At 46.1% G+C, this 26,924-nt stretch overlaps 1 protein-coding gene across 6 annotated transcripts in view; it reads left to right on the forward strand.

Moving 5' to 3' along the window:
• Positions 1-26,924, forward strand: part of CSTPP1 (centriolar satellite-associated tubulin polyglutamylase complex regulator 1) — a 199,755-nt gene that overhangs the window by 152,077 nt on the left and 20,754 nt on the right. For 4 of the 6 annotated variants that reach the window (XM_081538606.1, XM_081538605.1, XM_081538609.1 and 1 more), the window contains one exon: positions 22,026-22,110. In XM_081538606.1, the coding sequence (XP_081394732.1) occupies positions 22,026-22,110 (85 nt within the window). Of the gene's footprint in view, positions 1-16,826; positions 16,999-22,025; positions 22,111-26,924 lie in introns of all 6 variants that reach the window. The other 2 variants (XM_081538608.1, XM_081538607.1) reach the window with 1 other exon arrangement.

A 26,924-nucleotide genomic window follows, 5' to 3' on the forward strand; every position in this document is an offset into this window, starting at 1 on the left:
TCTGTCCCCTCAAGAATCCTGTGAGGTGGATGTTTCTGTCGTTTCCATTTTAAAGATGGTGGAATTAAAGCTCAAAGAATGTAAGTAACTAATTTGCCCACATCACTCAGCTATTAAGTAATGGAGCTGAGATCTGAAGCCAGGATTGACTAACTCCAAAGAATGTGCTTTCAAGCCCTAGGTCAATAGTCCTCAGACTTTTTGTTTTTTAATCTTTTGGCTGCGCCATGCAGCACGTGGAACCTTAGTTCCCTGACCAGGGATGGAACCCATGCTCCCTGAGTGGAAGCAGAGTCCTAACCACTGGACCCACAGGGAAGTCCCATCAAACTTTTTTTTACATTATTTTAAAACAGTTTTTTCTTAATTTATTTATTTTTGGTTGTGCTGGGTCTTCATTGCTGCAGGCAGGCTTCCTCTAGTTAGCGTGAGCGGGGGGCTACTCCTCTTTGTGGTGCGGGGGCTTCTCGCCATGGCGGCTCCCCTAGTTGCAGAGTACCGGCTCTCGGCACTCGGCTTCAGTGGCTGAGGCTCAGGGCTCAGTACTCATGAGGCACAGGCTCTCGGCACTCGGCTTCAGTGGCTGAGGCACAGGGCTCAGTACTCGTGGTGCCTCGGCTTTTATTGCTCAGCAGCATGTGGAATCTTCCCCGGCCAGGGGTCAAACCCATGTCTCCTGCATTGGCAGGCAAACCCTTACCCACTGTACCACCAGGGACGTCCTCCCATGAAACTTAGATACACATTAAAAGTCACCTGAGCTATTTATTTAAATGCACATTCACACATCCTAACCCTGAGGAGTCTGATTCCGCAGGTCTGGGATACAGATGCTCCATGAACCCTACTTGGAGAGACATTGGGATACGCTCTAGTGCATTTAAGGGCTTGGGATCTTATAAGGAGGCGTAGAAATGAAGTCCACGGGACATGTTCTGTGTGCCTACTGCGTACCAGTCCCTGTGGCATATAAAAGCAAGTGAGACAGAGTCCTCACTCTCAAGATTCAATCTTTTGGTAGTAATGGGGCAGCCAGACACATATATTATTAATAAATCATGGAATACTAAAAACCACAGACTTTAGATTCAGGCAGACCCACAGTTCAAAGCCGGAATGGCAAATGACTTAAATTCCCCGTGTCTGCAACTATGAGAACAGCAATATTTACCTAATATGACAGTAATGAAGGATTAAATGAGGCAATGTATGTATAGAACTCAGGACGGTAGTTTAAAAACAGATAACCAACATCAGGAGGCAGTGGATAAGAAGTGATAAATAAGTGTCTTAGAAACAGTAAACAGAAAAACTCAGAGGGAGAGTTTTACCATTTTATAGCCTTCTGTTTTATGGTTAGAGTACCAAAATTTTTTATTGTTTTTAATATAACTTACACGGAAATCTTTTAAAAATACATTTAAATAAATGTATAATACCACTCTCTGCATTCTCTTTTTTCCCCCTGCATTCGTAAATAGAACTTACCTTGCATCTAAGTATATACTTATGAATTACATTATGCTGGAAAACACTGCTGCTGTGAAAGCCTGTGGAACTGTACCTTAAAAGCATCGTCTTTTAAGTATTTCTCCTCCTTCTCGATCAAGTTTCTATCGTGCTGTTAACACCTAGTTTCTCACTGCTGTCCTAGCACCTGCCTTTTATACTGCCTTTCCCTCTCTCAGGTCACTTTGTCTAGTCTGGACTGGGCTTAGAAACTAGATGGCCAAGCTTATTAAAAACTGTGAATATAATCAGGGCATTTCTTGAAAGCCTGTACGTTAACCACGTAAGCTTTAGTGTGTGAACTATGTGACATCTGTTTTGCCTACTTAGAGGCTTATTGGCATCTAGATATTTCAGACTTCCTATTAGTTAAGTTGTAAATACATTTGGTGGGACTTCCTTGGTGGCCCAGGGGTTAAGATTCCACTATCCAATGTAGGCTGTGTGGGTTCTGATCCCTTCCTGGTCGAGGAGTTGAGATTCCCACATGCCTCATGGCCAAAAAACCAAAACATAAAAAAGGAGCATAAAAACGTAAAAAATATTGTAACAAATTCAATAAAGACTTTAAAAATGGTCCACATCAAAAAAAAAAACAACCTTAAAATGCATTAGGTATTATTGTATAGGGTACAGATACCTGGAAAATCCATTTTTGTTCTCAGGATCGGAATGTAGTCCATTTTGTGGCTATGTAACTTAAAAGAGCCTTGGAAATCACAAGGCCATAGATCTGGCCTCTTGCTCTCAAGTAGGTAACCGATCGTTACCTCCATTTTACAGGTGAAGAAAGTGAGGCCTAAAGAGTAAGGAGCTTGCTCCAGTGGTGGCCCAGCAGAGCCAAGGCAGGGTTCCAAGTCTCCTGAGCCTCCCTTCCCCTCTGCTCAGCCACACTGTTCCCAGGAGGAAACAGAATCACCGTGGGCTGTAGAAAGGAAGGAAAACCATCAATAACTGTGACTAAAAGGCAATGAAGTCTGATTAGTATTGTAACTTATCCATTTTCGCCCCGATTTTGGTAAGTGTCTCCCCCCACCCCCCGACCCCTGCTTACTGTGCCCTGTGGGCCCAAACTGTGCGCATGTATAAGGCAGAGCCAAATGGCATTATAATAAGGTCCAGAAGCATGTAAAGGATTTTAAAAGAAGATTATCAGCTTTGCAAACTCTTTTCATTATGGACAAAACCAAGTGATTGAGAGAGGCCGACCGAGCCACTGAGAATGAGCGACGTGGAAGCGGCTTTCTGAAGGGAGAGGCAGAGCTGACGTTTGCTCTGGGTAGCTGGCTGGTCTGCCTGCTTGGACAGCTTTCAGTTCAGTTCAGTCACTCAGTCGTGTCCGACTGTTTGCGACCCCATGAACTGCAGCACGCCAGGCCTCCCTGTCCATCACCAACTCCCGGAGTTTACCCAAACCCATGCCCATCGAGTCAGTGATGCCATCCAACCATCTCATCCTCTGTCATCCCCTTCTCCTCCTGCCCCCAATCCTTCCCAGCATCAGGGTCTTTTCCAATGAGTCAGCTCTTCGCATGAAGTGGCCAAAGTATTGGAGTTTCAGCTTCAACATCAGTCCTTCCAATGAACACTCAGGGCTGATCTCCTTTAGGATAGACTGGTTGGATCTCCTTGCAGTCCGAGGGACTCTCAAGAGTCTTCTCCAACACCACAGTTCAAAAGCATAAATTCTGCGGCGCTCAGCTTTCTTCACCGTCAAACTCTCACATCCATAAATGACCACTGGAAAAACCATAGCCTTGACTAGACAGACCTTTGTTGGCAAAGTAATGTCTCTGCTTTTAAACATGCTATCGAGGTTGGCCATAACCTTTCTTCCAAGGAGTAAGCGTCTTTTAATTTCATGGCTGCAGTCACCATCTGCAGTGATTTTGGAGCCCAAAAAAATAAAGTCTGACACTGTTTCCACTGTTTCCCCATCTATTTCCCATGAAGTGATGGGACCAGATGCCATGATCTTAGTTTTCTGAACGTTGAGCTTTAAGCCAACTTTTTCACTCTCCTCTTTCACCTTCATCAAGAGGCTCTTTAGTTCTTCTTCACTTTCTGCCATAAGAGTGGTGTCATCTGCATATCTGAGATTATTGATATTTCTCCCGGCAATCTTGATTCCAGCCTGTGTTTCTTCCAGCCCAGCGTTTCTCATGATGTACTCTGCATATAAGTTAAATAAGCAGGGTGACGATATACAGCCTTGACGTACTCCTTTTCCTATTTGGAACCAGTCTGTTGTTTCATGTCCAGTTCTAACTGTTGCTTCCTGACCTGCATACAGGTTTCTCAAGAGACAGGTCAGATGGTCTGGTATTCCCATCTCTTTCAGAATTTTCCACAGTTTATTGTGATCCACACAGTCAAAGGCTTTGGCATAGTCAATAAAGCAGAAATAGATGTTTTTCTGGAACTCTCTTGCTTTTTCGATGATCCATCAGATGCTGGCAATTTGATCTCTGGTTCCTCTTCCTTTTCTAAAACCAGCTTGAACATCTGGAAGTTCACGGTTCACGTATTGCTGAAGCCTGGCTTGGAGAATCTTGAGCATTACTTTACTAGCATGTGAGATGAGTGCAATTGTGCGGTAGTTTGAGCATTCTTTGGCATTGCCTTTCTTTGGGATTGGAATGAAAACTGACCTTTTCCAGTCCTGTGGCCACTGCTGAGTTTTCCAAATTTGCTGGCATATCGAGTGCAGCACTTTCACAGAGTCATCTTTCAGGATTTGAAATAGCTCAACTGGAATTCCATCACCGCCACTAGCTTTGTTCGTAGTGATGCTTTCTAAGGCCCACTTGACTTCACATTCCAGGATGTCTGGCTCTAGGTGAGTGATCACACCATCGTGATTATCTGGGTCATGAAGATCTTTTTTGTACAGTTCTTCTGTATATTCTTGCCACCTCTTCTTAATATCTTCTGCTTCTGTTAGGTCCTTACCATTTCTGTCCTTTATCGAGCCCATCTTTGCATGAAGTGTTCCCTTGGTATCTCTAATTTTCTTGAAGAGATCTCTAGTCTTTCCCAATCTGTTGTTTTCTTCTATTTCTTTGCATTGATCTCTGAGGAAAGCTTTCTTATCTCTCCTTGCTATTCTTTGGAACTCTGCATTCAGATGGGAATATCTTTCCCTTTCTCCTTTGCTTTTCACTTCTCTTCTCTTCCCAGCTATCTGTAAGGCCTCCTCAGACAGTCATTTTGCTTTTTTGCATTTTTCTCATTTCTTTTCCATGGGGATGGTCTTGATCCCTGTCTCCTGTACAATGTCACGAACCTCTGTCCATAGTTCATCAGGCACTCTATCAGGTCTAGTCCCTTAAATCTATTTGTCACTTCCACTGTATACTCATAAGGGATTTGATCTAGGTCATACCTGAATGGACTAGTGGTTTTCCCTACTTTCTTCAATTTAAGTCTGAATTTGGCAATAAGGAGTTCATGATCTGAGCCACAGTCTGCTCCCGGTCTTGTTTTTGCTGACTGTATAGAGCTTCTCCATCTTTGGCAGCAAAGACAGCTTTACTGAAATATAATTTTCATACCGTTAGTCTGGGTGGCTTTTGTGAAGTACATTTTATTCTGATTGTAAGAAATCCCAAATCACCCATAATCCCCAAACCCAGAGTTAACCACTATTATTAACACTTTGATGTAGCCCATTCTTTTTCCTGTGCAAGTTTATAGCCTTTTTTTTCTTGTAAAGCAAAGATGGGTTCATACTGTATACAATTTCTTGTTTGCTCTCTCCTTGAATAATTGTGAGGTTATCTAGTTTATTTCTTTTTCATCTTCAGCTTGTTTAGTCAGATGGCTCAAATCTTTATCGTAAATGCTTCCAGAGAGAAATTCTACATCTGGGGTTGAAAATTCACATGCCTGCAGCAGCCAGACAGGTAATATGTGGAGCACAGGTGTTACTCAGTGCAATGCATTGTGGGTACCTGACAAGGGCATCCTCTGCCCAGCTCAGCTGATCGTGGCCGTGAAGGAATGGCCTTTCTAAAAATAATTTTTTTAGGGCTTCCCTGGTGGCTCAGTGGTTAAAGAATCCGCCTGCCAATGCAGGAGACAAAGGTTTGATCCGTGATCCTGGAAGATCGATCCCGCATGTCGAGGAGCAACTAAGCCCACGCCCCATAACTACTGAGCCTGTGCTCTAGAGCCCAGGAGCCGGAACTACTGAGGCCTGTGCACCCGAGAGCCCATGCTCCGCAACAGTTCTGTCTCAGTGAATGCCAAGAGCTTCCCAAGCGTCGTCTCACTTAATCATCACGGAAGTCTTGTTCATCTAACAATTACTTATTGAGAACCAACAGTGAATAAAAGAATCAAAATCTTTGCCTCCCTGGAGCTTACATTCTAGTAGGGAGATAAATAGAATGCTACTGTATCCTACTAGGTAATACACTTAAAAAATATATAGTACATCATACAGTGGTAACTACTATGGAGAAAAATAAAGCAGGAGAATGAGACTGGGAATAGGGGTAGGGGAGTGGCTGTTTTAAATACTTGAGGCCCCAAAGGATTTACTGCTAGGATGGCATTTGAGGAGAGACCTGAAGGAAGTCAGCGCAATACAGGAACAAGTGAAGACAGCAGGTACAAAAGCCTGAGACAAGAACATGTGTGACATATTCAAGAAACAGCAAAGCCGTGTGGCCGGAATGGTCTGAGCAAGGGGTGAGTAAGAGATGCAGTTTGGGCCCCCACTGGATGAAGTCCGAGAAGGATGAAGTCTTACCCTATTTTACAGATGCGAAAACTAGGGCTCAAAGAATTTTGCCCATGCCACGTAGCAAGGAAATAACGGGTATTTTGAACTCAGGCCTGTCTTAATTCCAAATCTCATGTCCTTAGTGACTACGTGTGCTGCACTAGAAGGCAATAACATGGGTTTATAGCATCCCCACTCTTCTAGCAAGTTCTGTGCTACCTAGATTCAAATTATGTCCTCCCTATTTTTTAGGTTACTGCCTTAACCACAGAGAATTACAGTTAACGAATCCTAGAATGCTAGATCCAAACAGAACCCTGAGGATTATTGAGACAAATAATTTGCAGTTTTTTATATAGTTCTGAATGGTCTTACTTTTTCTTCTTTTTCTATGGTCTTACTTTTTTAACAGCCTCTGATGTCTACCCACTGCTCATATTTTTGTTTGATTTTTCTAAAATGGGTTATACATGAATGTGACAAAATTCAAAAGATATAATGCTTACATAGTTTAAAATATATTTAAACTTAGTCTAATCGACCCCGATCATTTATATGTGAGGCATGACAGCGGAAGAAACTGAGGTACAAAGAGTTGGTGCCCACGTGGGACTTCCTTGGTGGGGAAGAATCTGCCTTGCGATGCAGGGGACATGCGTGTGATCCCTGGTCAGAGCACTAAGTCCTACATGCCTCAGAGCAACTAAGCCCAAGCCCTGCGGCTAGAGAGTCTGCTCTGCAACTAAGACTTGAAGCAGCCAAATAAATATTAAAAAAAAAAAAAAAGAGTTGGTGCCCAATTGAAGGCCACACATCAACGGGCATACCAAGTACCTTATCCAGACTCTGTGAATAAGAGCAGACTTTGTCTTCTAGCATATTTATGACTGAAAGAAGCTGGGTGGGTTCATCCTTTGATGGCACTGGGGTGTTTTTTTACCTCTTCCCTTGCCTTTTGTATGCCTGCCAGCTGCACTGAAAGATGGGGGTCCGAGCTGAGATAGCCTAACCCATTGTGTCACTTCCCGGGGTAGAGAGCCCCTAGCATTTGGTCCCCATTTTTATTAAAGTAAGATGAGTGATTCACTCACGTTACAGGCAAAGAATCTCCTACCAGGAAAACCATCCTTTGACAAACACAGAGGATGGCTTTAAGGACCAGAAACTGCTCACATCAATTTCCTTTCCCATCCAGTCCCAAAAAAGTCAGACACTCTCTGTCTCTGGCCACCTCTTTCTCTTACCCACACATATACATATAATCATAGGTATGGTACATTGTATATGCCCACAGAAGACAGAAAACAGCAGGAAAGACAAAGGTGGATTCATCTCAAGAAATGTATATGTTTGTCTACATCTAACCCTCTCTCTGCTTCCTACTGTTTTTGTTTCTGAAGTCTATTTTTTGAGTTCATGGGTACCCAGAAATGCATCATCATTGGTGGAAGTTAGTGGATTCTGACAAGAGGAGAGGCTGTGGTCTTTATAAATACGCCTACAGGCTGGCAACAGCCTTCCCCTTCTCGTGCCATCATTGAGAACCAGGGAACTTAGAGTGTTTTTTATTTTTAGTCTGTCTTGGTTCAGCTCACCCTCAGTGAGTAACTCTGTTAGCCACCGCTTCTTATTATATTTATTTAGAAAAGAAGGAAAATGCATTTTAAGCAAAACAAATACATAATCTGTTCCACTTCTTATTTATTCTATGGCTACTTTGGACAGTAGAAAGCCCAGAAAAATAATAACTTTTATTGGTTTTTGTTTTCTGTGGCTTGCTTTCTCAGACAAGTCCTCATCAGACAGTTTTGCTGATAGCTTATAAAACTCCATGCCATTTTTTTTTAAGCCTCATTTTATTTTTTATTTTTTTAACTATATTTATTTTATTGAAGTATATAGTTGACTTACAGTGTTTCAGGTTGTCAGCCTCATTTTAAATTGGAAAGGGGAAAAACATAGCTGGAAGTATTTTTTATGTACATTCAATACACTTTTCTCTTGCTAATCTATGTCTAGGCCTGTTAACATTGCAGACACAGGCTTCTAATGACTCGGCATGTTTATTGTTTTTGCTTCCCCTTCTCTATTTTCTTTTAGAGATTAGCAGCGAATCGCCTAAAATAGAAGGGCCCTCTCAGTTTGACTGGGGGCGCAACCAGGAAGCTGGGAGCTAGAGAGACTACGTCTGGCCCTGGGGTAGCATCCTAGGAGAAGGATGCTAGAAAAAGGTAGACTACCCGGTGGTAGATTTCAATGTAACAAGTGACAGTAACAGCGTCTGCAGCTAACATTCGCTGCATTCTCACCACCAAATTCTCCAGGAGAAGTAAAAGCAGGCCGAGAGCCCAGGGTTCCAGGGGCCATATGGCCAGGAAGAAAAGGACATCACAGGAGACTGGCCTCCACAGTAGAAAGAGGCCGTGCCCTGGAGTGGGAAGGCTTGATCTCATCCTGTCTCTACCACCTACTTGGTGATTTTATCCCTGAATGAGGCTCACTTTCCTCATCTATAAAAATGGGAATACTTTTATTCCCACTTTCCTCTCTCTCCCCCACGTTTCTTATGGAGATCAAAAGTGGTAATGCATATGAAAATGGTTTGCGTAATTATACAGTCTCTCTATAAATATGACTCATCATTACTTTTAATTGTAAGAAGAGAGGATTGGCAGCGCACTGACTATCCAGGAAGGTGGTGTGCACCTGCCTTGGGGCAGGAAGTCTGTTATTCACTCATCGGTAAGAACAAAGGCAGCGAGATAAAATAATTATGAGATAAGGCATAAGATCGTTCCGGCCACCCACTGGCTGGAGCTGGAGAGCTTCCATGAACTGAGCCTTTTGTTCTGCAGGTGCCATCCCACCTGCGTGCCTCAGACACGGGAGCAGGCACTCTACTGGACGCTTGCCCCGTGCCGTGTACTAGAATGTGAAGTTTACTACCCCTCTCTTTTTTTAATCGCCTCTTTGAATCTTCTCAAGAGCTCTTCATGACTAGTATTAGCATCATCTTTGTTCATATTCACATGATGATGATTTACTGCCATTTCTAATGGGCATGCTCAATGCTACATGGCTAGTTAGCTTAAGCACCAGGATTTAGATCCTGCTCGGCTGATTCAGGAGCCCACACTCTTAGCCATACGCTGTATGAGACCCACTCAGGGGTCAGGGCCAGCGATTTGTAAGCCATCCTCCACAGAGCCCAGCGTTTTATTTTACTTTAGTAGATATTTATTTATTTGGTTGCAACAGGTCTTAGTTGCAGTGTGCAGGGCGTTCATTGAGGCACGTGGGCTCCTCTCTTTGCAACCTGAAGGCTTTCCTCTAGTTGCTGCACACGGGCTCAGGAGTTGGGGTGCGTGGGTAGAGCCCACAGTTTTAAAGCAGTTCCTCAGGCCTTCTCACCTAACCTCCTCACCCCCACTCCTCTAGTGAAGGCTGTTGAGGACAAAGTTAGGTAAGAAAAGGCTTGTTTTTATCTCTGTTATACGTTAAGTTTCCTTATAGGATTTGCTTTTTTGGGGGGGGGGCAAGGGCTGCACCTTGTGGCTGGTGCGATCTTAGTTCCCGGACCACAGATTGAACTCACACCCTTGGCAGTGAGAGGGCAGAGTCCGAACTACTGGATGGCCAGGGAACTCCCAAGGTTTCCGTTTTTTTTTTTTAAATACATTGTTGTATTGTTTAGTCATAAAGGCATGTCTGACTCTTTTGCGACACGATGGACTGCAGCCTGCCAGGCTCCTTTGTCCATGGGGTTTCCCAGGCAAGAATACTGGAGCGGGTTGCCATTTGCTTCTCCAAGGGATCTTCCCAACCCAAGGATCCAACCCACGTCTCCTGCATTGGCAGGTGGATTCTTTACCACTGAGTCACCAGGGAAGCCCCTTAAAAAGTATATCTGTTTAAAAATTTTGTTCAGCCCTCACATACCACAACGTTTTTATTTTACAGGTGAGGAAATGGGGGTCCAGAAAACCTGTGGCCAGAATCACAGAATTAATTCTTTGCAGAACTCAGACCGAGTTCCTTTTTGTATATCAGGAAGTATCTTTCTGGGAAAACATACTTTAAAAAAAAAAAAAAGCATGAAAATCCTCATTTCGGCCATTAAAACCCTAGGTGGCTCAGATGGTAAAGAATCTGCCTACAGTGTAGGAGACCCAGGCTGGGTGGGGAAGATCCCCTGGAGAAGAGAACGGCAACTCACTCCAGTATCCTGGCCTGGAGAATTCCATGGACAGAGGAGCCTGGCGGGCTACAGTCCAGGGGGTCATAAAGGGTCGGACACGACTGAGCAACCAACACACACACACCCAAGAAATTTAAAATACTGCCTGTTTTTCAAAAATTGAGTGAGGCGTTCCAGACACGTCGCCGTTGAGAGGGCAGGATTTTCCTCTCACCTTCACTTCATTCTCCAGCTCTTGGGCCTGTTTGACCGTCTCTGTTCTGTTAAGAACAGGAGTGGTTCACAGGAGTTTGCGGCGGTCCCCGCTCCTTCCTGGATGAAAATTACACCCTGGCTCTGAAACCTCTCCCTCCAAAGGCACTCTCTTTTGTGAACAGTAGTGCAATGCTAGGCTTGAAATAGCTTCCCTGAAGGGCCGCTGGGCCCTTTGGGAGAGCTGCCTCCGTGTCCTCAATAAACCATCTGGAGACGATGCCCGTGCCAGAGTAGCTAGCCCTGTTGCTCCTGGATAGAGACTCTTCCTTTCTCTCGGCTGGTGCCTCCTTCCACAATGCCACCTGGCTCCCCAGCCTCGGCACGGGCGGCTTGTTGGGTTTCACGTCGTCATCAGAGCTAAGGCAGCGCCCCACCACCCCCGCCGCCAGCACCAGGCCTCTCCCTGGTCCTCCACCTCCCAGCAGCTGCGTCATGACGTACAGAAGAGAGGGTGGCACCCTGAGGGTCTGACCCAGTCTGGAGGGTTCTTCCGTACCACCTCAGCCCTCCGGTTCAGTCCCGCAGCCCCGCACCTGGTCAGATTGCTGGGATGTGCCGTACACAATCCCTGGGGAAGAATCTTCAGACGCTGATTAGAAATGCTCACGTTTCTTTAAATCTTTGTATAATATAGACAGTTTCTGGGGGGGTTATATGTTTATCTGTGGCTGTGCTGCATCTTCACTGCCGCGCTCGGGGTTTTGCTAGTAGCGGTGAGCTGGGAGCAGTCACTCTAGTTGCAGAGTGCGGGCTTCTCGTCCTGGTGGCTTCTCTTGTTGCAGAGCCCGGGCTCTAGGGCCCACACACTCAGGAGTTGTGGCTCACGGGCCTAGGTGCCCCACTGTGGGATCTTCCTGGATCAGGGATCAAAGCCCTGTCCCCTGCATTGGCAGGTGAATTCTTAACCACTGGACCACCTGGGATATCCCCCTGGGGAATTTCTTTTGTTCATTCTAAAATTCGAGGTGAAATTGTTCCTGTATCTGATTTAATACTTTGCCTAGAACATATATACTGGTCAAGAAGTAGTAGTCACTTGGTGTTAGGCTTTGTCGTAATCAAATATGAAAACTAAAGAGTCTGGCTCTCTGCCCCTGTTTGAACACACTTCATATAGTCTGGAGACTAATGAGTTGGTAAAGAATAGTATTAATAATGCCCCACAGGTGTCACTGGAAGCCATTGCTTCTCATTCCTTTTGTAAAATCATTTCCCTTACAGTAAACTATCATTTTCCTCCATTTACAATATACAACAACCATGCTATCAAAGAAGATAAAAGTTAAGAACACGGCCTGCCCTTCTTCTGAGGTTTTGCTGGACAAGAGCATCCCCCGTGGACGATCGCAGGTTTCCTGTGTCTCATGGTACCCAGTGCTGCCTGAGGGGTGAAGCTATCAGATGTCTTGCCTCCTCCCCCTCCTCCCGCCTCTCTCCCTGCCCCTCCTTGCAGGGTAGCACTGAGCTATTTACTCAGCTGCGGACTGGTACCAAAGCCTCAGTGCCCTGGGGAAAGGAAGGGGTGGTATGGTCATGCCCTGAATTATCCATGTCCTTCCGAGCATCTCTTGGCAGAGCAGCCTGGCTGAGGGGCGAGTGTCGTTTGGAAGGAGACCTCACAACCCCTGCATGAAAGAACATGAAAACAATGGCAACTGAAAATTGGAGAGTCCACTCATGGGCTGTGGTGTTCTCTGGGCTCTGTGGTAGTTCCTACTGAGATCATGCAGCCAGCCAACTAGAGGCTGTTCAGTCCTCTGGGATTCCCCGTGGCTTGGGAGCATTTCATTATCTCCGGCTCCTGTCCCAGCCCTCAGCCTGAAGGCACTCATGCAAATGAACTCAGACTAAACCCCAGTTCCTCCTCCAGACTTTCCGAGGTAAAAAAAAAAAACCAAACCAACAACCCTCGATTCAGGCTTGGGGGAAGGCTTCTCTGAGTAAAGGACAAAGATATGGCCCTTGTTCCTTTATCCTTGCTTTCATGACACCACTCTGACCCTGGAAAGGGCACCATTTCCCAGGAAGAGCAAGAGGCATCTGAATCTTCAACCACACACCGCTGCAGTTTTCTTCAGAGCAAATGTGTGGACACACATGGTGGTCTGCGAGGAAGATGTAGCGATGACTCAGCTGCCCCCACAGAGCTTCAGAGCCTAGAGTTTCCACAGCAGGAAGGCAAGACCAGATGGAGAAAAGACAAGAGAAGGCCTTCAATCCTTCTTTTCCAAGAAAGGGGGAAGTGAGAACGAGTTAGCCCTTGAACATATTGGGCATGACTAATTTCTGGCAAGATGAGTTTTCTTAGCCATCATAACCTCATCCATCACTCTCTAGGATTAGAGTGGGGACAGCCAGTATTTTGAGTCAGGGGTTGGGTATGTTGAAAACTCCAGTATTCATGCCAGAGTTGTAACAGTACATGCATGATAAGTCACTTAAGTCGTGTCCGACTCTTTGAGACCCTATGGAAGGTAGCCCTCCAGGCTCCTCTGTCCCTGGGATTCCCCAGGCAAGAATACTGGAGTGGGTTGCCACGCTCTCCTCCAGGGAATCTTCCTGACCCAGAGTCAAACCCAAGCCCCTTTGGTTTCCTGCGTTGGCAGGCAGGTTCTTAACCACTAGCACCACCTGGGAAGCCCCAGAGCTCTAACAGTGGTAAACTGAATTACTAAGAAGGGAACCCTAGGCTTCTTCTGATTTTCATGGTAAAACTGGTGATCTGTCCCAGTGAAAATAAATATTCAGGTTAACTGGATTGAGCATTTGCTAAGAAAGTGCTGGGGGTCAGCAAGGCCGTGGAGTGTAGTTACACCTGCTGTAATTTATTCAGTTCAGTGAGAGCCGGGTCACCTAACCAACCAGGACATTTTCCATTTCCAGCACCTGGCACCTCCTCACACTACCCCAAATTTACAGTCATGCCTCCTGTGTCTGGAGATCCCCCATCTCTGCGTTCACGTGGTGACCGGAAACGCATCCCTCTGAATCTTCATTTGGGTCACTGTGCAGCACATGTTTTATTCACTTGTTCTTTCAACAGATATTTAGTACTGTAATCCGGGCATTGTGCTGAGGACTTTAGTTAGGTCCAAAGATGCCTTAATTTCAGGACTTCAGTTAATAATTATTAAACACTTCTCCCATTTACTGAGCATTTTGATAATTTTTTTTGAAAAACACCTTATATACAAATTACCTCCTTTTTATTTTTATAACAATCACATTAGGCAGGTACTATTGTTAGTCCCATTACTAAGAGGAAACCAAGGTTCAGAAAAGTTGTCTAGGGAATTCCCCAGCAGGCCAGTGGCAGGGACTCCGAGCTTTTACTGCTGAGGGCACAAGTTCTATCCCGGTAGAGGGACTAAGATCCCACAGGCTGCATGGCACAGCCAAAAAGAGGAAAAGGAACGAAAGAAAAATTGTCTAACTTGTCCAAGTCATTCTGTTGGTAACTAGTGGAACCAGGTTTTGAAGCCAGGTCATCTGATTACAAAGTCTGGGCTCTGCACTAACACAATTGCCCTGCCCACCTGCAAGGTACCTGTATTTTGGTTGCTGTTCAGTGGCTAAATTGTGTCTGACTCTGTGACCCCATGGACTGCAGCACGCCAGGCTCCTCTGTCCTCCACCAGCTCCCAAGGTTTGCTCAGTTTCATGTCCACTGAGTCAGTGATGCTATCCAACCATCTCATCCTCTGCCACCCTCTCCTCCTCCTCCTGCCCTCAGTCTTTGCCAGCGTCACAGTCTTTTCCAATGAGTCAGCTCTTCGAATCAGATGGCCAAAGCATTGGAGTTTCAGCTCCAGTATCAGTCCTTCCAGTGAATATTCAGGGTTGATTTCCTTTAGGATTGACTGGTTTGATCTCCTTGCAGTCCAGGGGACTCTCAGGAGTCTTCTCCCATATCACAATTGAAAAGCATCAGTTCTTCAATGCTCAGCCTTCTTTACAGACCAACTCTCACATCCATGCATGACTACTGGAAAAACTATAGCTTTGACTATATGGACCTTTGTCAGCAAAGTAATGTCTCTGCTTTTTAATACACTGTATAGGTTTCTCATAACTTTCCTTCCAAGAAGCAAGTTCTTTTAGTTTCATGGCTGCAGTCACATCCACAGTGATTTTGGAGCCAAGAAAATAAAATTTGTCACTGCTTCCACTTTTTCCCCTTCTATTGGCCATGAAGTGATGGGACCAGATGCTATGATCTTAGTTTTTTGAGTGTCGAGTTTCAAGCAGCTTTTTCACTCTCCTCATCAAGAGGCTCTTTAGTTCCTCTTCACTGTCTGCCATTAGAGTGGTATCATCTGCATGTCGAAAGTTATTGATATTTCTCCCAGCAATCTTGATTCCAACTTGTGATTCAGCCAGCCCAGCATTTCTCATGATGCACTCTGCATATAAATTAAATAAGCAGGGTGACAATATACAGCCATGATGTACTCCTTTCCCAGTTTTGAACAAGTCAGTTGTTCCATGTCCAGTTCTAACTGTTGCTTCTTGACCTGCATACAGGTTTCTCAGGAGACAAGTAAGGTGGTCACCTCTAAAATGTATTCTAAGTCATTCCATTTCCTTCCATGGACACTGAAAAACCACAGTATTCCAAGCTACCAACTCTTTTCACTTGTGGTAGGCAACAACTCCTAATGGTCTCTGGTATCCCTCTCATCCTCCTACTATTCTCCTCTTATCAGACAAACTGATAAGTCACTGTCTTACCTAAAATTTTCCAATGGCCTCCTACTACACTTAAACTACAATCAGCGAATCTTTCCTGCAAGCCCTTTTTGATCTGGCCCTGTCTACTTCTCAGATTTGATTTCACACAGTGGTCACCTTACTTGTCTCCTGAGAAACCGGTATGCAGGTCAAGAAGCAACAGTTAGAACTGTTTCCATAGTTTGTTGTGATCCACACAGTCAAATACACACACACACACAAATGAGATGGTTGGATGGCATCACCAACTCGATAGACATGAGTTTGAGCAAGCTCTGGGCATTGGTGATGGACAGGGAAGCCTGGTGTGCTGCAGTCCATGGGGTCACAAAGAGTCAGACATGACTGAGGGACTGAACTGAACTGAACTGAACACAGTCAAAGGCTTTAGTGTAGTCAATGAAGCAGAAGTAGATGTTTTTCTGGAACTCCCTTGCTTTCTCCATGATCCAACAAATGTTGGCAATTTGATCTCTGATTCCTCTGCCTCTTGTAAACCCAGCTTTTACATCTGGAAATTCTTGGTTCATATACTGCTAAAGCCTAGCTTGAAGGATTTTGAGCATAACTGTATCAGCATGTAAAATGAGCACAATTGTGCAGTAGTTAGAACTTTCTTTGCCCTTCTTTGAGATTGGAATGGAAACTGACCTTTTCCAGTCTTGTGTCCACTGCTGAGTTATCCAAATTTGCTGACATATTGAGTGCAGCACTTTAACAGCATCATCTTTTAGGATTTGAAATAGCTCAGCTGGAATTCGGTTACCTCCATTAGCTTTGGTCATAGTAATGCTTCCTAACGCCCACTTGACTTCACACTCCAGGATGTCTGGCTCTAGGTGAGTGACCACACTATCGTGGTTATCTGGGTCAGGAAGACATTTCTTGTATGGTTTCTCTGTATATTCTTGCCACCTTTTCTTAATCACTTCTGCTTCTGTTAGGTCCTTGCCATTCCTGTCCTTTGTTGTGCCTTTCCTTGCACGAAATATTCCCTTAATACCTCCAATTTTCTTAAAGAGATCGCTAGTCTTTCCCATTCTGTTGTTTTCCTCTATCTGTATTTTACCTTATATATAAAGTCTGCAAGTCACCTGGCGTAAATAATCCTATCATCAGAAGTCAAGTCCCCCACAAACCAGTCTACCGGTGGCACTCTACCTCCTAGAGTACCACTTGCTGGACTTTGAATGCTAAACCAGCGAACATCTGAATCTCAATTTTCCTCCTCTTATTAGCTCTGTCTCCCTGAAAAGTCATTAACCTTAAACAAACCTTGTTTGTTTATTTCTAAAATAATAATAGCAAATACTAACAGAGCACTTATGATAGGGCCCTTGTTCTCAGTAGTTTACATTAACTCACAACTGTATGATGTTGGTTATCCTTATCCGCACTTTATAGGTGTTGAAACTGAGGCATAGAATGCTTGCTGCTGCTGCTAAGGCGCTTCAGTCGTGTCCGACTCTATGCGACCCCATAGACGGCAGCCCACCAGGCTCCCCCGTCCCTGAGATTCTCCAGGCAAGAACACTGGAGTGGGTTGCCATTGCCTTCTCCGATAGAACGCTTAAAGGTCAGTAATTTGAAATCAGTGGCAAAGCTCAGATCTGGACCCAGGCAGTCTAACTCCAGAGTCCATGCCGTGAGCCACGATACAGTACCGAGCTGCCTCCTGAGATGATAGGACGGAGCGGGATCAAGACCTCTGGTCCCCGAGCCAGGCACACAGTCAATGGGACTCTTACAAGGTTTAGAATAAGAAAGATTAACAGCTCTGGCCACCCACAAAAAGAGCAGCACCAGTTTGCGGGGGATGTTCTGATTTTGATCTTACACCAAAGTCGTCTCATATCTTTGCCTTTGAACTTTCAGGACCTGCTGGGTGAAGCTTTCCTAATTGTGGGGGGATTCCTTTAGAGAAGGCGTCTGTCGGTGCACACTGCTTACCTTCCTGCACCTGCCGGGGTGGAGAGTGCCGGCAAGTGGGCGGGATGTGCCGTGTAGCCACGGCACAGGTGTTCTCATCCCCGCCTTCCCGGGATCCCCAGCCCAGCACAGGCCTCGATGCTGGAGCTGCAGTCTTTCCTGTTGACAGTAATTAGGGCCTTTCAGACTCAATTTCTTACGTGCAAAAAATCCCGATTCACTTGAATTGTCTCCTTGATCCAGTTCACCTGGAGCTATTTAGTCCCTACAGTTTGTTTGGAGTGGAGAACAAGCTTTTAAGCCTTCACCCATTACCGTTGATAAGATCAAGGTGTGGAAAATGTTAGTTACTTTTACAAAGTTAGTAAACTTTGGAGCCAGACTGCCAGAGCTTGGATTCCGGTTCCACCAGTTAAGCCTGATCTGAGTTTTTGTGTCTGTGAAATGGGGATAACCACAGTGAAGACTAGATGAGACGGGGCAAGGAGGAGCTGTGCTTGGAAGAACTGTATCTGGTCCAGGGTAAGTGCCCAGTAAGTGTTCGCTCTAAGTATTGTTATCATCATTAAGCCCATCCAGCCCTTGGGCCCAAAAGGCTACCCACTCCAGTATTCTGGCCTGGAGAATTCCATGGACTGTATAGTCCATGGGGTCGCAAAGAATCGGACACGACTGAGCGCCTTTCACTTCACTGCCTTTCCCCTCCCAGCCTAGGAAGCCACGGCTCTGGGAAGCCAAGTCCCCTTCCTGTCCCCCAAGCTCTGGACCCTTCTCTTCTCACTTCCTAGATAACTTCATCTCTCCAAGCCTTCATGTCCTTATCTGTGCAGTGAGGCTGGGACTACTGGAGTCTATCTCATGAGGTTGTCGTGAGGTTAAGCAAGCTACCTCAGAGCCTGAGCACAGAGCTCAGCGACTGTCTGACTCACTATTGTTATTCCTGAAGCACAAAGGGGCTGCCCGCAAGGCAGATCTTCGAGATCTTGGAGAGCTCTTTAGAGCCAAAGGACCCAAAGCCAGGAGCATTTAGGATTAACCAATGGCTGAGTTGGAGCCTCTGAGCTGGGGAGGCCGCCAGCTTGCTGGGAATGACGTGCGTGCTAAGCCCTTTCAGTTGTGTCCAACTCTGTGCAACCCTATGGACTGTATAGCTCGCCAGGCTCCTCTGTCGGTGGGATTCTCCAGGCCAGAATACTGGAGTGGGTTGCCATGCCCTCCTCCACATATTGTTGTTCTTGTTGTTTAGTTGCTAAGTCATGTCCAATTCTTTTGCAACACCATGGACTGTAGCCTGTCAGGCTCTTCTGTCCATGGGATTTCCCAGGCAAGAATACTGGAGTGGGTTGCCATTTCCTTGTCCAGGGGATCTTCCTGGGAACGGAGGAGGCATAAAATGCAGCCTGCAGAAGAGTATTCAAAAACAGGTTTGACTCAAACAACCTGGCAGAATTTTCAAGGCAGAACACTCCCAAGGGGTTAAGCTTTAAACTCAGCAAGAAACTTCTTTCTCCTTTCATCTCCTGCCTTTGCCCCCAGGGTTCAAAAACAAAACCAAGCAATTTCCCTGGTGGTCCAGTGGCTAAGACTCCGTGCTCCTGATGCAGGGGGCCTGGGTTCAATCCCTGGTCAGGGAACTAGATTCCACATGGCCCAACTAAAGATCCGGCGTGCCGTGACTGAAGATCCCTAGTGCCACAACTAAGATCCAGCACAGCCAGAAATTAAATAAGTAAATGAATGAACACTAAAAACAAAACCAAATAGCTCCTGTTGTTTGGCATTACTGTGTTCTAGACATTCCACTGAGTACTTTCTAGACATCATCTCTTTTAATCTTGACCTGAGCTCTGAAAGGTAGGTGTCATTATTCTCGTTTCACAGATGAGAAACTGAGATTTCTCGAGACCGAGCAGTTTGCCCGAGGCTGCCCACCTGGGGAACCGAAGAGGCAAGGTTTGAACCCGAGCCCGAGGGTCAGGAGGAGGACAGCTCTCCTTTGCTCATCAATGCTCTGATTCAGGGACAAGACTTAACTGCTCACCTTCTCCCAGACACCCACTGTGCACCCAGGGGTGCTTCCAGGTGACAGATGCCTCTGCCCTGAAAGCAACTGGCCCTGATATTATCCTGAGTCTGCTTTAACAGAACTGCCGTCTTCCACAATTAAGGTAGCCAAAGTTGTGGAAATACACACTTTCATTCGTCTCTATCTGACTGTCTTCTTCACTTTACATTTGGGAATGTCAAGTTCCAGAAGTGGTGAACAGGATGTATTCTGTTTTTCTGTGATCTATTTAGTGTTTCCCAGAACTGGCGATGCTTTGGAGAACAGAATTATTTTCATAAATTATTCTTCTATCCTTAGGAAGCAAGTATTTGAAACACATGAGTTAAAATATCATCAAGAACCTAAAAACTGCTGAGGGCAGGAAAACCAGGAGGCTAGAGGCTAAGATGGAGTCCCGGCATTGTCTTTCTTGATTAAATAAGCGGGGGGACGGGGGGCAGGTGTCACAACTCTCTCTCCACTTCTCATTTTCCTTCATGCTGTTTATCTTCCCATGAGTATCTTGCAGATAATTTGGGGGATAAATATGAATAACTGGGAAATACTTCCCCCCCACCCCCAAGAATGGTATCAGATCCATCCACCAAATCTTACCCTCAGTTCAATTCAGTTCAGTCACTCAGTCGTGTCCAACTCCTACGACCCCGTGGACTGTAGCCCACCAGGCTCCTCTGTCCATTGGATTCTCCAGGCAAGAATACTGGAATGGGTTGCCATTTCCTTCTCTAAATCTTGGCCTAGAAGAGCTTTAATGATTCAAAGACAGAACTTTATTTAGTTCATGTCAGAACTCACTCCTCTCTGCACAGGGAGCTTTGGAGTGAAAAGGAAGCAGGAACACGTTCAATTCTGTGGCTTTTCTCCATTTCGTTTTTCCTGTCCCTCACCCCAAGTCCTCGAGCCCACAAGTAGCTGTTACTCTTTCCCTTGAAGAACAAAACCTCCTACCAGGCTGGTGCCCGAGGTCAGGCGAGTGAGGAGAGGAAAGCGCACACCCTGTTGTGGCCGAGATGAAGGCCACAAAAGCCATCTTGATCCTCTGACCCACACTGACGTTGAGTCTGTCCCTTTGCTGTCCCTGACTTTGGCAGTGTGGTTGGTCTGACTCTGTGCCCTCACCTTGAATTGAGCCTTGATGAAAAAGTAGTAGGAAACCCAGGCCTATCCCTGGGGATTTGGGGTTTTTATCTTGGAAAAGCATCAACCGAACTCGCAGGGACAGGAGATCTGGATTCCTGTGGCTTGAGCTAACTTAGGTCCAAAGAAACCAAGTGCCTGTGATCAGCATCTTCATTCCCCCAGTGTGGCCTTGCCCTCTGGGCTCCCTTCTCTCACCCAGGCTCCCCGTTAGGAGGGCTTCTGGGTTGCTCCATCCTGCTTTACCGTCAGCATGTCCTTCTGTATCTGAAATGCTTTGGTATATGGAATACTTGTGGATTGAAGCTGCCTGACTGATCTAAAATCCCTCAGCTTTGGGACACGCAGTAACAAAACAACTTTTTTTTTCTTTTTTTTTTTTTTAAATTTTAGTTGGAAGATAATTCCTTTACTATATTGTGCTGCTTTCTGCCACACGTCAACATAAATCGGCCACCGGTGCACATGGGTTCCTCCGTCTGAACCTCCCTTCCCCCTCCCTCCCCACCTCCCTCCCCACCTCCCTCCAGGTTGTCCCAGAGCACCGGCTTTGGGTGCCCTGCTTCATACATCAAAGTCACACCGGTTATCTATTTTACACATGGTAACGTATATGTTTCAATGCTATTCCCTCAAATCACCCCCAAACACCCTTTAGGCGTCAGTGTATTTCCTCTCCCTGACATTCTGTAAAGCCCTCTGAGTTTACCTCTCTGGGTTTTCTGCTGAGCCACGGAGCCTCATCCTGGCTCATCTCTCCCAAAGCACTGCTTCTGGGTATCAGGAGTCATTCGGTCGCCTGGATTGTGGACCTTGGGTCTTGGCTTCCTACAGTAGGAAGGCCAGATTAGCGTGTGGGCATCCAAAAGAAGCCAGCCTGCGCGCACTGGGTGACGGAGCAAGAAGGGCTGTGGGTGGCCCTGCTGGATTCCTGTCCCCCCATACGCTGCAAGACTGCCTCTGCCTTAGCACTGCTTCCAGATATTCTGTGGATGGTCTTTGAGCATGTTGTGGTGAAGGCTGCCATGCCAGAGAATTTCAGCAAATTTAGCCAGCTTTGAAATGACTCATTTTTGCGGATTTTCAGACACCAGGAAAATCAAACTGAGAAGGCTAATAAAGTTGCCCCTCTAATTCTCCCTTCTTACCCAACCATCTCTCAAACCAGTGAAGCTCCTTTGGCCAAAATGTTATAGCTGGGTGCCTCCCATCCTGGAAAAACTTTGTAGAAATATTGATCTTAAAATCTCACCCTTGGGTTAACGCAACCTTAATAGTGACTCACCTTGATCCATGTTGATGTGTGGCAGAAACCAGCATAATATTGTAAAGCAATTATCCTCCAATAAAAATTTGTTTAAAAAAGAGCAGTTTTACCTAGGGTAGGTCTGAAACCCCTGAAATGACTGAAAAGACCGCGGTGACTTGCCCCTCTGAGATCTGACACCTTCCTCTCCATTTTGCTGCAGATTTGCTGACCATGAGGGAATATCACTGCTTGCTGCAATTACTGTGCCCGGATTTCCCCCTGGAGCTCACTCAGAAGGCTGCCAGGTATGTCTCCCAGGCTCCTGAAGTCAACTCAGCCCCTCTCTGGCTCAGGCTTCTGAGAGATAACTGCAGCGTATGCAGACAAACACACCGTTAGGAGAGAGTAAAACCGATAGGGAAGGAACTGGCATTTGGAGAGGGGTCTATTTGGGATTTGCCCCAAAACATAATATTCACTTTCTGCATCTCCAGGAGGAAGCCAAATGATCTTTGGTGGTTTCTGTGGGGAGCCTTAGGGTCTGCAGATAGAGTTGGGGGGTGGTGAGATGAAGAGGCAAACACACTCACACCGGCTCGCACACTCACACAGGCATGCACACAAACAAATATCCCTAAAGGACATTCTGAGAAAATATGGCGCAAGCTTTGGCAGCGTCTTGTGATGAAGGGGGTTGAGGTTTGAGGCTGGAAAGCATGAAGGTGATAAACCCCGACTGAGGGAGAGAGAAATTGTATTATTTATGCTAAAAGATGGTTTTCAGTATTAGTCCAGAACCAGGAAGACTTGGCAGAAATAGTTAGAGCCCCCTAATTTCTGTGTTTGGTTTCATTGTTATTCACATTTTTTAACCAAATGAGGTAGCTGGGCTATGCCTCAGTTAACTTTTACTTATTTAGCTGAAAATCTGAGCTAAGGCAGCAAATAGAAGTGTAGCAAAAGTCTTATTTTTTGAAAAATGCTAAAACAGAGGATTTTTAGGAAATATTCTGTCTTATACATGACAGATGGGCTTCCCTAGCAGCTCAGCTGGTAAAGAATCCGTCTGCAATGCAGGAGACCCTGGTTTGATCCCTGGGTCAGGAAGATCCCCTGGAGAAGGAACAGGCTACCCACTCCAGTATTCGTCAGCTTCCCTTGTGGCTCAGACGGTAAAGAATCCGCCTATAATGTGGGAGACCTGGGTTCGATCCCTAGGATGGGAAGATCCCCTGGAGGAGAGCATGGCAACCCACTCCAGTAATTCTTGCCTGGAGAATCCCCATGAACAGGAGCCTGGAGGGCTACAGTCCATGGGGTCGAAAAGAGTCAGACACAACTGAGCAACTGAGCACACAGCACACAGCATCCGTGACAGATGCATTGGTTCGAACCCACAGAACGTGCAACACCAAGAGTGAAGCGTAAATCTAAACTTGGGCTTTGGGTGATGATGTGTCAGTGTAGGTTCAACGACTGTAGCAAATGTGCCGGTGGGAGGGGGGGCTTTGATAATGGGGGAGTCTGTGCATCTGTGGGGGTAGAAGGCATTTGAGAAACCCCCTCAAGTTCACTGTGAACCTAAAACTGCTCTAGGAAAGTCTGAGTAATAATTTTTTTTAAATGCCCAGCTTCCCTAAATCAGTTGATCAAGTATATGTACAGAGTAGAGTTGACTAGTGAACGAGGAGGAGGTTAGAGACACCGACCCCTCTGTGCAGTTGAAAATCCAAGTAGAGCTCTTAGTCCGCTCTCCATACACACAGAACTTCCATACACTTGGTTCCATATACACAGGTTCAGCGTCTGTGGATTCAACCAGCTGCACCTTCTGTATTCACTATTGAAAACAATCCACATGTAAGTGAGCCTGCACAGTTGAAACCCGGGTTGCTCAAGGTTCAACCATATACTCACATTACCACAATCAATTTTAGAGCATTTTAATTACCCCCAAAAGAAATTCTGCTGCTCTCAGCCATTGCTCCCTAATCCACGCCTCCATCCTCCCTAGCCCTCGACAACTACACTCTGTCTCTATAAATTTGCCTGTTCAAGACACTTAAAATAAATGGAATTGTACGATGTATGGTTCTTTGTGACTGGTTTCTTTCAGGTAGCCTTATGTTTTCAAGGTTCATCCACGACATAGCAGGTCTCAGTATTTCCTCTTATCAAATATTTTTTAAAGGTTTCTTATGTGGACCATTTTTTTTTAAGTTTTTATTGAATTTGTTACAATATTGCTTCTGTGTTATGTTTTGGCTTTTTGGCCCCAAGGCATGTGGGAATCTTATCTCCCTGATCAGGGATCCAACCGCACTGGAAGGTGAGGTCTTAACCACTGCACCGCCAGAGAAGTCGCTCATCAGCTATTTACTGAGGGCCAGTTTTGTGCCAGGATCTCTTCTGCACTCTAGGGGTGCAGTGATGAATAAGATTATAGTTCCTGTGCCCCACCCCCCACCAAGGAACTTGACATCTGATTTAGAAGAGGATCCCTGGGGTGCCGATCACAGCCTGCGGGCACTTGGTGACACATCACCTTGGTCTCCGTCACTCTGCAGCAGCTGCTGTCCCCGTTTCCCGCACCTGAAAGGTAGCAGGTGGGCCCGAGGGCGAACCTTCTATGTGGTCTTCGGCCCCACCCACCTCCCAGATGCTTCCAAACCACCTGATGTAGTAAGCACTGCAAGGTTAGACTAGAAGGAACGGAACCCTCTAAAATCCACAGATTCTTACAAGTATTGATATCCAGGGGCTTCTGGAGTGACCTTCCCCTAGCTGTGCTCAGAAGCTTACCACCCCCCATCACCACCCCCACCAGGAAACCCTCTTGTTCTTTAGAACTTCAGACCTTTCCATCTGGGCAGGGGGGAAGCGTGGTCCACGCTAATAGCCAGGAACGTGAAGGAATGGTGGGGACGCCAGAATCAACAGCAGAAGGGCCCAAGGCAAGCGTCAGGAGACAGGCTACAAAATTAGAGATGACTTCAGGACTCAGGCTTCAGTGTCGACCCCGCCTCCCCAGCTCCATTCTCTCCCCACCCCACTCCAGCTGGTGCGTGCGTGTGGAAAAATCGTATCCACCCCAGAATGTGCCCCTCTGACTGTCTGAGCTCTTCCCATCTCGTCCTGAAGGTCAGGATCCCAGCTTCCTCACACATGAGCCCCAGCTTCTGACCAGAACTGCCAGTGGCAGGGGGGATGGCGAGGCCCCCGCAAGGCAGTGGCCGTGGCTGGAAGACGCGCTGGCCTCTCCCGTCTCACTGCTGGGCTTACGGTATTCGTGGCCCCGAGGTGGGGACAGGCGGCGGGAGCAGGCTGCAGCCCCTGATGATGTGCGCGTAAAGGAATGTGGTCCACAAGCAGCTGTGACCACAGCCTGCAGAGCAGGAGTAGCCCCACGTGCGCCCGACTGACATGCGGCACCTCGGCCAGGCCTAGGGCGGCAGGTGTGAGCCGGAAACACAGCTCGGGGGGAGAGCCAGCAGACCCCCCGACAGCACCCGGCCAGAACCCCGTTCCATCCCCGACTTGTGCAGAGTGGAGGTTGTTAAGTTACTGTATCCCTAAACGGTCACCATAGCATCTTCCTCTCCCTCGTCCATGGACTGGGCGGCTTTCCTGACGGTTAAAAGCATTCAACTAGAGCCAAACTTCTTTTTTTTTTTAATAAGTAAGAGACCACTTTTGATGGCATTTTAATACCACCTCTCCCCACCTTCAGGGAAGGTTCTTTTTATGTATGTATGTATGTATTTATGTATGTATTTTGGCTGCGCTGGGTCTTCATTGCTGTGTGTGGGCTTTCTCTAGTTGGAGTGAGCAGAGGCTACTCTCTAGGTGCGGGACGCGGGCTTCTCTTTGCGGTGGCTTCGCTTGTTGCAGGGCACAGGCTCTAGGGCTTCAGTAGTTGTGGCTCACGGGGTTAACAGTAGTGGCGTATGGGCTTAGGTGCCCTGAGAGTTACAGAATCTTCCCGGACCAGGGATTGAACCTGTGTCCTCTGCATTGGCAGGCGGATTCTTTTTTTTTTTTGCTTCTTTCATCCTTTCCCTTTAAGTTGTAAGAACAACACATGTGCAGTAAAGAAATCCAAGAAATTTCAGAAAAGCCAGAAGAATGTAGAAATTACAAACACTTAGAAGCAGGAGTCTTCCAACTGGTCAGCTTGTATCCATCCAGCGCAGGTTCCTGGCATCCCAGTGCCTGGCTGTTGTGTTGAGGCAGAGTCTGGGCTTTGCTCTGAACACAATGGCAGGCAGATTCTTAACCAATGGCAGGCAGATTCTTAACCACTGGACCACCAGGGAGATTCAAGCCAGAGCTCTTGAGTTCAAATCCTGGTTCCAGCTTATATCCTGGGGAAAGTTATTTAATTTCTTTGAGCCTCAGTTTCCTCATCTGTAAAGTGCGAATAATCATAGTTGTAATAATTGAAGCCACATATCACGTGATTAAAACGATGCCTGGCATAGAGCAAAAATGTTAGAAGCAATGGTGTTAACCCTGACCTCTAAGAGCACAGGCATCACAGGATTAGAAAGACCTGAGTGTCCACACCATCTGTGTCTATTGACTGCATGACCTTGAGGATCTCTCTTAACTTCTCTAAGCCCTGTTTGCCATGTCTGAAAAATGTGGCTAATACTTAAACCATAGGGCGGCTGTAAGATTTCAACAACAAAAAAAATATACATATATATGTAAATTGCTTAGCACATTATGGACATTCAATAAATAATATTTTCTTGCTGTTAAAATAATGTTGGGATTATTATTATCAGATTTTTTTTTTTTTAATTAGTGAGAAGTCAGACATAGAGAACAGACTTGCGGTGGCCAGTGGGAAGGGATAGACTGAGAGTCTGGGGTTAGCAGATGCAAACTGTTACATACGGAATGGGTAAACAACAAGGTCCTACCGTACGGCACAGAGAGCCGTGTCCAATCTCCCAGGATAAACCGTAATGGAAAAGAATATTAAAAAGAGAATATACGTGTGTATAACGGAATCACCCTGCTGTACGGCAGAAATTAGCACAGCGTTGGAAATGAACTATACTTCGATGTAAAAATTAAATAAGTGAGAAGTTCCTGGGTTCCCTAAGGTACC

This window comes from Giraffa tippelskirchi, chromosome 11 (assembly GCF_054371585.1).
Source record: "Giraffa tippelskirchi isolate mGirTip1 chromosome 11, T2T-mGirTip1v1.2.pri, whole genome shotgun sequence".
Lineage (NCBI taxonomy): Eukaryota > Metazoa > Chordata > Mammalia > Artiodactyla > Giraffidae > Giraffa > Giraffa tippelskirchi.